This window comes from Mus caroli, unplaced genomic scaffold, assembly GCF_978045245.1.
Source record: "Mus caroli unplaced genomic scaffold, Mus_caroli_1 scaffold_10, whole genome shotgun sequence".
In the NCBI taxonomy this organism is placed as follows: domain Eukaryota; kingdom Metazoa; phylum Chordata; class Mammalia; order Rodentia; family Muridae; genus Mus; species Mus caroli.
The window spans coordinates 84254819-84265545 of NW_028227265.1; the positions used below are offsets into that span (position 1 = coordinate 84254819).

The 10727-nt window shown below is 46.8% G+C and overlaps 1 protein-coding gene across 1 annotated transcript in view; it reads left to right on the forward strand.

The window, feature by feature from the left end:
* Positions 1–6572, forward strand: part of Snx25 (sorting nexin 25) — a 116834-nt gene extending 110262 nt beyond the window's left edge. The window contains exons 16-19 of the mRNA XM_021169438.3: positions 590–656; positions 3391–3572; positions 5332–5432; positions 6021–6572. Coding sequence (XP_021025097.2) covers positions 590–656; positions 3391–3572; positions 5332–5432; positions 6021–6101 — 431 coding nt within the window. The 3' untranslated portion in view covers positions 6102–6572. The remainder of the gene's footprint in view (positions 1–589; positions 657–3390; positions 3573–5331; positions 5433–6020) is intronic.
* Positions 6573–10727: the final 4155 nt, after the last annotated feature.

Here is a 10727-nt window from a genome sequence, read left to right on the forward strand (position 1 = left end):
GTGATGTATGCCCAGCTGCTCTGGAAGGTGTTGCAGGAAAAGAATTCACATATTATTCAGGACTCTGGTTTTAAACTTCTCATCTCTTGCCCCCATTTAAGCACATGAGATATTACAGTACAGTGTGTTGAACAGACTAGAGCACTCCAAGGGAGCACTCAGGGCATCACTTTATTCACATTTGCTAATGTCTGTCAACATTTGAATACAGACATTTCTCCTGAGAATTCTTTGTTAGAAAATTGGAAGCAGAAATCTACAACAGGAACTGCGCTGTCTGCTGTGGTAACCAGCCATGCAATCAGCAGCCCAGGGCCTGGGAAGTAAAGTGTTATTTCAGCTCTTCTGTAGGCAGAAGAAAAAGGGGGCAGGGGGAATCCTCTTAACTCTCACCTCTTCATTTGCCTACTGAAAAATGAAACCTTGGTCAGAGTCTCCTGAGCAGGAGTATGCTCCAGAGAGTGGGGCCTGTGATCAATACGTAGATTCAGACCGAATCAAAGGACAAGATTGTATGCCTTGTTGAGCTGTGAAACTGGGACGCTTGTAATATCCTGAGATAAATGTTTTCTTCTGTCTTATATTTTAGTGTTTAAATGGGTGCGAAGAACATTAATCGCTCTTGTTCAGGTCACGTTTGGAAGAACCATCAACAAGTGAGTTGTTCCAAATTACCATTCCCCTTTGTCTGCATATTGAATTGCCTTACAGTACGGCAGCCTTATGGACAGATTTAAGTAGAAGTGTCCTTCCTTTGTCTTTTGATCCTGATACAGTGCTGAGGCCTGTGAGGAAGCACATGCATGGTGAACAGATGACAGACATTTGAGCTAGTTCCAGCATTCACTTTGAGAGTTGTAGTAGCATGTCAATTCTTCATGTGTGGAGGGCTGTGTCTAAACTGCACTGCAGTATCCATTCACATAATACATTTGCATAAGCAATCTCCTATAGGACAGTTTGGAGCCGTCCATAAAGTGTTCCACATTTGGCGTTCACTCACAAAGCTCTGGTCTTCATGAGAACTCAATGGTCAGCCACCATTTCTTACTAAGAAGCTATTGATGTTGCTCACAGCTGGGGGCGCACGCCTTCCACAGCAGTCAGAGGTAACTTCAGAGATCAGTGCGGCTCCCATCTCAGTGGCTGGAGATAAATGAAGAGACGGCAGCGTGGCTTCCTGAGCTCGCCCTGTGCTGTTCTGTAGAGCTAACCTGGCTTCTTGTCCAGTGGCCTCGCCCTGTTCATGTTATCTCTGTGCTACCACTGTCAGGTTCTTTAACTATCCAAAATAAAATAACTTCAAGAGGCTATCATTAGGGTTTTCTGCAGAATAGAGGTGTGAGTGAATGTCTAAGCATTTAAAAAGTAAACCAGTTTGTATACAGTAAAGTAAGTTTTGAGGTGAAAGTATTGGTTTTCCAAGAGAATAATTTACTGTTGAGCATTGGTGAGATGTTAATGACAGTTGTATTGTGTAAGCTTATACAGTTCTTTCAGGAAATACTATAACAAGAGCTTACTTTTTTGTTGTTGATTTATACCTATTCCTGGTGGTCACAGCAAACATTTACTTCTGTTTTATTTCTAAATTTAAGAAAAAAATAGTTCAGGTTATCTGTCAGAGGCTTGCTTATTAAATTTAGTGTCCTTGGATTGGAAGAAGAGCCCATTTAGTGTATTTTTTATCTTGGGAAAACTTGATTAGAATTGACAGGTTTTAGATAAAGAAATCCCCAGGTGCCCTCTTGCCCCTCATACTTGAGCTTGTGAATGTATTTTCCTTGTCAGTTTCAACCAGTCATGTGCTCTTCCATGTTCCTCTACTGACAGTAGCTCCTGCTTACAAAATGAGCAGCTGGGAGTGGAGAGTTATTGCCTGGAGCCTGAGGAGCCTCTTGCAGGAATCTTTGAGGTTGATCGTGCCAGTGGGCTTGCTGCGTGGCAGGGACTGTAGAACCTCTGGCACATGCTGTTTGCCATCCACGGAGGCCAGCACATCATAAAATTCCAGTCATAGTGTTTGTCAGCCTCTTGTCTTGAGGCCACCTTGGTCTCACAGACTTTATTTGCTTCAAAAGCTTTTGGCTGATCAAAGAAAAGACTTAGGCACTGATCTTTCCTAAGAGTGGCCTAATGTCCAGTCACAGATAGAAATTTCTTCATGGAGTGCAAGTAGTTAACCCAAAACAGAACTACAGAAACCAAAGCGTGCTGTTGCCAGCATAGAGAGCTTTAGTGTTCTCAGGAAAACAGACAGGAAGTTGGCCATTACTTTTAAGACATAAGTCCTTTTAAACAGATAAGTGATTTTCTTTGTCTAGATTTGAATTGCACCATATTTGGTCGTGTTTAGTTTTTCACTGTGAAACAGGTAACGTCTCAGTTTGACTCAGAGTTTAATCCTTTTTCAAAATTAACTGCCCGCTGTGTATGCAGTGATCTGGACATGCATTCAGAGGGAGATGTCCCCAAAACCCTTGCTTACTCTTAAACATCTGACTGCGACATGGGCTCCTGCAGAGCTCTCGGATTGCTGTTGGGATTGGTTAACGCTTCTGATTTATGGGGCTTCTGGGCCTGGTAACCTAGGGCGAGCGATCCTTTTCCTTTCCAGCCTGACAGCTACGTCTGGGCCCTTTGAACTGTGTTGACTTGTGTGTTGCTACGGGACTGGTTAAAGTTTGATCTGTGTAGGACTGTAGAGAAGTCTCGTCTAGGTAAAAGCTATTTCTGCACATCTGTGCCGGTCGAGTGTGCCCAGCCCAGGCTTCATGCCCGTGACCCTTTGCAGTTGACTTGTAGTGCTGGACCTTTGAAAGGCGTCCTTGCTCCCTGCCGCTCTCTCTGGGTCAGAATATTTTTTCCCCAGGACTCTCTGCTGCAGTCACTCTAGGACGGCCAGTAAAAAAAAGTATGGCTCTCCTTTAGGACTTTAGGGGCCCAAGGAAGTTTCCTTGTCATCTGTCTCAAGAAGTGGGTTCATACTTCGAATTTATAAGGGTCATGGAGAAATAATTAATGTACAGGGGGAGTTAAATCCTCAGACAAATCTCAGTCTTCTTTTCTTGTCTGTACTGATTGGAAGGCAAACATTTGGAAAAAGCAGATGCCATAGGAAATGTGAATCCCATATTCTATGTATGTATGAAATTCTCAAATAAAAAAGGAAGAAAGAAAAAGAAAATAATGTTAACGCAGCCCCAGGACCGAGTTGGTCATCCAGTTTTGCCTGACCGAACACTAACTTTCGCCACCACAGTTATGAAATAGGTTATTCATCAGACGTTCAGCTCAGGCTGTATCCTAACCCACCCATTGACAAATGCCTTCTGAGAACACAGTATACAGTTTTAAAAACTTCAGCAAGCAATACTTATCTCTTCCAAGGCAAATCCGCGACACGGTGAGCTGGATCTCCAGCGAGCAGATGCTGGTTTACTACATCAGTGCTTTCCGGGATGCCTTTTGGCCAAACGGGAAGCTGGCACCTCCGACAAGAGTCCGAAGCGTAGCACAGAGTCAGGAGACGAAGCAGAGAGCACAGCAGAAGCTGCTTGAGAACATTCCAGGTGAGGCCTCGGCTTGACACAGTCTGAGAGTGTGCACCAACACACGGGTCTGAGAGTGTGTACCGACACACGGGTCTGAGAGTGTGCACCGACACACGGGTCTGAGAGTGTGAACCGACACACGGGTCTGAGAGTGTGTACCGACACACGGGTCTGAGAGTGTGCACCGACACACGGGTCTGAGAGTGTGCACCGACACACGGGTCTGAGAGTGTGCACTGACACAGGTCTGAGAGTGTGCACCGACACACGGGTCTGAGAGTGTGCACTGACACAGGTCTGAGAGTGTGCACCGACACACGGGTCTGAGAGTGTGTACTGACACACAGTCTGAGAGTGTGTACTGACACACAGTCTGAGAGTGTGTACCGACACACGGGTCTGAGAGTGTGCACTGACACAGGTCTGAGAGTGTGCACCGACACACGGGTCTGAGAGTGTGAACCGACACACGGGTCTGAGAGTGTGCACCGACACACGGGTCTGAGAGTGTGCACCGACACACGGGTCTGAGAGTGTGCACTGACACAGGTCTGAGAGTGTGCACCGACACACGGGTCTGAGAGTGTGAACCGACACACGGGTCTGAGAGTGTGCACCGACACACGGGTCTGAGAGTGTGCACCGACACACGGGTCTGAGAGTGTGCACCGACACACGGGTCTGAGAGTGTGCACTGACACAGGTCTGAGAGTGTGCACCGACACACGGGTCTGAGAGTGTGTACTGACACACAGTCTGAGAGTGTGTACCGACACACAGTCTGAGAGTGTGCACTGACACACAGTCTGAGAGTGTGCACCGACACACAGTCTGAGAGTGTGCACCAACACACGGGTCTGAGAGTGTGCACCGACACACAGTCTGAAAGTGTGTACCAACACACGGGTGTGAGAGTGTGCACAGACACACAGTCTGAGAGTGTGCACCGACACACGGGTCTGAGAGTGTGCACTGAGAGGCTTCTCAGCATCCCCCAGGAGACTGCTTCTCACCACCTGCTCAGAGATCCAGAAAAACCGTCACAGAAACCTTTCAGAAATGGTTAGAGCTAAGATCATACTTGACGCTTTAGAGATCAGGCTAAAGTTTTCCAGGAAACTTTAGAAAGGTGCTTTTAAAACAAACAAATATTTTAATTACTAAAACAAGTAGTAAGTAGCAAATGCTAAAATTTTCTTCAAAAATGTTCTTCATTTTCTTCAAAAATGTTCTTCATTTAAAAAAAAAATCTAAAACTATTGTTGTAAACGTTCAAGAGGACTAGCCTGTTATGTCAGTCAGGCCACATGCTTTACTTTCTGTGTTGTACAGTAGCACTTGAGGACAGAAACAGTTTTTTCAGATCTCAGGATACAAAACACTTGCCAGCATGATGCCTGGCATTGTCAGCCTGACAGGAACTAGAATCACTGGAGTCAAACTGTGGCCTCTGGGCATGCCTTTGGGAGATTGTCTGGATTAGGTTAATTGGGGGAGGGAGACCCACCTTGAGTGTCAGCTGTGCCCTTCCATGGGGTGAGGTCCTCTTCTGAAGGAGAGAGTGGGCTGAGCACCGGCCTCTGCTGCTCTCAGCATCATCAGCCTATGCGGGCTCCAAGTGCTGTGGGAGCCAGAATAAATCCTTTCTCCCTACGCTGCTTAGCAAGGGTCTTTTACCCCAGGCAGCAGAAGGTAACAAATTAACAAATATACCTAGAATGTTCACAGCCCTGAGTCCAGCCCTCAGCAGTACAACAGGACATGTTTCTTTCCCCAGATACACTTCAGAGCCTCGTCGGACAGCAAAATGCCCGCCATGGTATAATAAAAATATTCAAGGCACTGCAAGAGACAAAGGCCAACAAGCACCTGCTCTATGTGAGTAAATGGCCCCCGCCCCGAGGACTCTTTATTAGATTATATATTTTTGTTTGCACATTGGGATAACGTCACCTTCTGAATTACTTTTAGCCCTGAGCCTGTTTTTTATGTATCGTCCTGTCTGTCCTCTCATTTGACTTGAGGGTATGAAGAGGGTGCGGCAGTGCTCGGCAGATAGTCGCTGTCTGGTGGCATCTGAGTTCACAGCTCTGCATGACTGCATGCTTTCTGTTATTTCAGCAAAAGAACCTGTTTTCTTTTCATTTTTCTGATTAGAATTAACATCAGCTAGGTGTGGGGGGTGTGCCCACAGTCTCCACACTCAGGAGGTGGAGAGCAGCCCATGTGGGCTACCTGACATGTTGTCTCAAAACATAAAGAAAAAAAGCAAACCCAAATAATAAGTACCAATATAAAACGTGGCAGGCGATTGGCTGTTTCTCCTAGCATGGGATAAATCAGGTTTGTGTAGTCTGGTTTCTTTCGGGAGCCACCTGTCTACTGAGGATGATCTCAGAACTCTCAGACAGACAGACATTTTGAGCACACCCTTACAGCCTCTTGTTTGCCTTTCTTTCTGGGCAGGTGCTGATGGAGCTGCTGCTGACAGAGCTCTGCCCTGAGCTGAGGACTCACCTGGATCAGTTCAAAGCTGGTCAAGTCTGAGAGCGCACAGAGCAGCCGCCAGAGAAATGTCTGTAAAAATAGACATTAAACATTTTCCTCTTTTGCACAGAGGGCCTGACAAGAACCATATGATTTTTATTTCCGAGCCTCCCTCTAGCTGTACCTGAAGTGAGCAGAGTCAGAGGGAGGACAGATGCTGTGGTAGGCAATAGAAATCAGACTTTAAAAGCTCAACATGTTGATTGAAATACAAATGTTCATATGTGATAAGAACATAGGAAATATTTTAAATATTTATGAAAACAGTTTTGTTGTTAAATGACAAACTCAGAATATTGTACAGTTAATCTCCTCACTGAGGATTCTGAACATTCCTGTGTCTCACATGTATTGAAGACCACTGTTGTGCAATGCTTGATGTAAAGTTATTGTGAAACTTTTATTGTTTTTATTTTTACCAAAGATTTCCCATAGTTTAAAGCATTTGAAGCAATAAAATATAAAAATGAATCACAGTGCTCAAAGGTATTATGGCTTGAGCTACCAAAGGATCTTGGGCCCTGTGACCTCAGATTTGCTGAGAACCTTTTCAGAGAAAGCGCTGACCCCTGAGAACTCCGGCAAGAAGGGTAACATTTGCTACCTGAGTGTTAGTACATGGAAGGCCGGTCTGCCGAGTGTTAGTACATGGAAGGCTGAGTGTTAGTACATGGAAGGCCGGTCTGCCGAGTGTTAGTACATGGAAGGCTGAGTGTTAGTACATGGAAGGCTGAGTATTAGTACATGGAAGGCCGGTCTGCCGAGTGTTAGTACATGGAAGGCCGGTCTGCTGAGGCCCTGGGAGATAGGACGTGACCTGAGCCTCGAAGCATTAGGCTCAGAGATGGGGAAGCAGAAGGGGGAATTTGCTTCCTGGAGTTGAACTTCTGTTAGATCCCTAAGTCTTTGCCCTCTGAGGTGTTAGGTGAGGTCCAGAGCCTGTCCTATCCCAGTGATAGTGGGACCATAGACTGAATATCACTGAGTCGATATTCTTGGGCTCTGTCATCTGTTAGGCAGTAATAACCATGCACCATCCTTTCTCTAGTTTCTAGAAACACCAGAAGCAAAAGGCAAAACTGCAATCTGAGTAAAGGAAAAGATGGGATGGGCCTATTGTACTAATAGCTGGCAACTGGCAAGTTCTTGGTGGGACGCCATTCTGCAAGATGGATGATGAACACAGAGTAGGTGTCATCATCGAGGCTTCTCACCATAGCTCCTTGGTCTCTTTTCAAACTAAGATGGTATTTAAGACTAAAGACACAATGGGGTTGCATATTTTATACATAAGAATTGTTTTTCAATGAGGTATTGAAAAGACCACTTAAAGTAGGTTCAGGGAAAGGAAATAATGTGAAGGGGCCAGTGTATCATTTGCATAATTCCAACCCCCCCCCCCCCCGTTTAAACTCTAGGTGTTGAATTTAAACTGCGTATAACAAATAGATAGTCTTAACTCCTCTGTCTCTGTATGACGAGGTCTAATGATCAACTGCAATGAACCCAGAAGTTTGGGCTTTTATTTTTTTTTTAAGTAGTAAGTTGGAATTCTCAGTCATCTGAGATAAACACTAGCTCCACTCCCCAGTGAGAGTGTGTCACAGAGTGCGTCACCGTGGGAGCTTGTAGGTGCCAGGCCATCAGCTCCAAGGTGAACACAGTAAGTACTGAAACTTGACATTGCACATTGGGTTCTCCTTCAGGCATGGCCTATTACCAAGCACGGCACATGTGGTAGGCGTCTGGATTCTCACGTCCCTGTTGGGCTCACGCATTTGAACAATTGGTCCCTGGCGGGGGTGCTGCTTTAGAAGTATAGAGTTCTTAGAGGACGTATGTCAGTGGCCTTGAGAGTTAACAGTTCTCACCCCACCCGCCTCTGTTTCCCTCCTCCTCTTGGTCTCAGAGTGAGCTCTCAGCTTCCTGATCTGCCACCCTGGCTTTCCCACCCCCATCATGAACTCTGACCCTCTGGACCATAAGCCGGAGCACACCAGTTCTTTGATGAGTTTCCTTGGCCATGGTGTTTTATCATAGCAACAGAAAAGTAACTAATGCACTTGTTAAGTTTCCAACAACTTTGGAAATGTGTTTCTTTTTTATTTTACTCTTTTCAGTGTTAGGAAATCAAACTCGGGGCCCCACTCAGGCCAGGCAAATGCTGTTACCCTGAGCTCCCCCTCCATCCCTGAGACTTGCTTTCTTTTTATTTACTGGCATCTTTCTTATACCAGGGATTGAATCCAGGGTCTTGTCAAGTGCCTTATACTGCTGTGCAACATAACTCTTGCTTTTTAAAAGTTTTGAGACTGGAGTCTTACCAAATTATCCAGGCTTGCTCCAAATTTATGATCTTCCTGAATCAGCTTTCTAAGTAGCTGCACTTATGATTGGGTACCACCACACCTCACTCAAGCCTGCACTTTCTTTTCTTCTCTTTTCTCTTCCCCTTCCCCTTCCCCTTCTTCCCCTTTCCCCTTCCCCTTCTTCCCCTTCCCCTTCCCCTTCTTCCCCTTTCCCCTTCCCTTTCTTCCCCTTCCCCTTCCCCTTCTTCCCCTTCCCCCTTCCCCTTCCCCTTCTTCCCTTTCCCCTTCTTCCCCTTCCCCTTCTTCCCCTTCCCCTTCTTCCCCTCCTTCCCCTTCTTCCCCTCCTTCCCCTTCTTCCCCTCCTTCCCCTTCTTCCCCTCCTTCCCCTCCTTCCCCTCCTTCCCCTCCTTCCCCTTCCCCTCCTTCCCCTTCCCCTCCTTCCCCTTCCCCTCCCTCCCCTCCTTCCCCTCCCTCCCCTCCCTCCCCTCCCTCCCCTCCCTCCCCTCCCTCCCTTTCTCCTCCCCTTCCCCTCCCCTTCCCCTCCTTCCCCTTCCCCTCCTTCCCCTTCCCCTCCTTCCCCTTCCCCTTCCCTCCCCCTTCCCCTTCCCCTTCCCCTTCCCTCCCCCTTCCCCTTCCCCTCCCCTCCCCTCCCCTCCCCTCCCCTCCCCTCCCCTCCCCTTCCCTTTTTCCTTCCTTCCTTGCTTCCTCCCTTTCCCCTTCCCTTCCCTCCCCCTCCCCCTCCCCCTCCCCCTTCCTTTTCTTTTCTTTTCTTTTCTTTTCTTTTCTTTTCTTTAGACACAGACAGGCTCATCCTCTTGCTCCCATGGCGCAATGGTGGTATATGAGTTTCTTTTCTGTTGTGATAAAGCACTGTGACCACACATGACATAAGGAAAAGGAGTTTATGTGCCTCACAGTTCCAGGATGATAGAGTGCTTCAAGGTGGAAAGGCAGGCAGAGCAGGCAGAGCAGGAAGCTGAGAGCTCTTGTCTCCGATCAAAAGCCCAAAGCAGAGGGAGCTGAAAGTAAGGTGGGTGGGTCTTTAAACTCTGAAAGCTTGGAGCAATGACAATAATACCCTTCCCAATCATCCCACCAGCTCCCAGCTGGGACTGCAGGTATGTACCAACAAGCCTGGCTCGGAGCTCACACTTCACTGGCGTCTGTAAAAGCAGGCTTCCCTTTGGGTGGAGGAACAAGGCAACTCTTTCCCTAAATGCACTGTTATCGTAAACTTTCATTGTGTTAGCATTATTCCTGTTACAGCTGGGAACGGTGGTGGGTAAGTCTAGCCTCACAGGAGGCTACAGCAAAAAGATTCAGTCAGTCAGTCAGTCAGTCAGTCAGAGATTCATTCATTCAGTGATTCATTTTATACAGTGTCTGTTTACACAGCTCTGGCTCTCTTAGAACTATGTAGACCAAGCTGTCCTGGAACTCACAGAGATCCACCTGACTCTGACTCTACCTCCAAGTTGGGATTAGAGGTGTCCATCAGCCCACCTGGCCTTAAAGGATTTATTAGAGATGGGCATAGGGGTTTACTAGGAGACCTAGAGCGAAGCCAGCGTGGAGGAAGGAGGTGAAGTTGGTGCTATAATAGTCCTGTGCTAGGCTTGAGATAGTGAGCAGGGTGTGGAACAGGATATAGAGTGTTCCGTAGCTCTTACAGAGGAGGGCCTTGTTTCCAGGGTGGCTAAGACGTAACTTATGGGGAGAATGCTGAGGTGTCCAGCTACAAAGTTCAAGTACAGTTAAGTGTGCAAGTACATAACCAACCAAGGCCGGGCTTCCCATTCTGCCACAGTTCTAGCAGAGGCCACCACACTCAAATCCCATTTTCTCACTATTCAGAGATTTTGTTTTTATTTATCCACCACTGCAGATGATATTATATGGTTCAGTGGTTCAGAGCACTGGCTGTTCTTCCAGAGGACCCAGGTTCAATTCCCAGCACTCACATGGCAGTTTACAATCATACACACCTCCAGCTCCAGGGGAATCTCTCTCTCTTTTTTTTTTAAGATTTATTATTTACTTATTTATTTATTATTTATTATATGTAAGTACACTGTAGCTGTCTTCAGACACACCAGAAGAGGGCATCAGGTCTCATTACGGGTGGTTGTGAGCCAACATGTGGTTGCTGGGATTTGAACTTCGGACCTTCGGAAGAGCAGTCGGGTGCTCTTACCTACTGAGCCATCTCACCAGCCCCTAACTCTCTCTTCTGGTCTCCACCAGCACCAGTCGTGTGCCTGTGTGTGTGTGTGTGGGGGGGGGGAGTGCACAAATATACATGGAGGCAAAACACTCA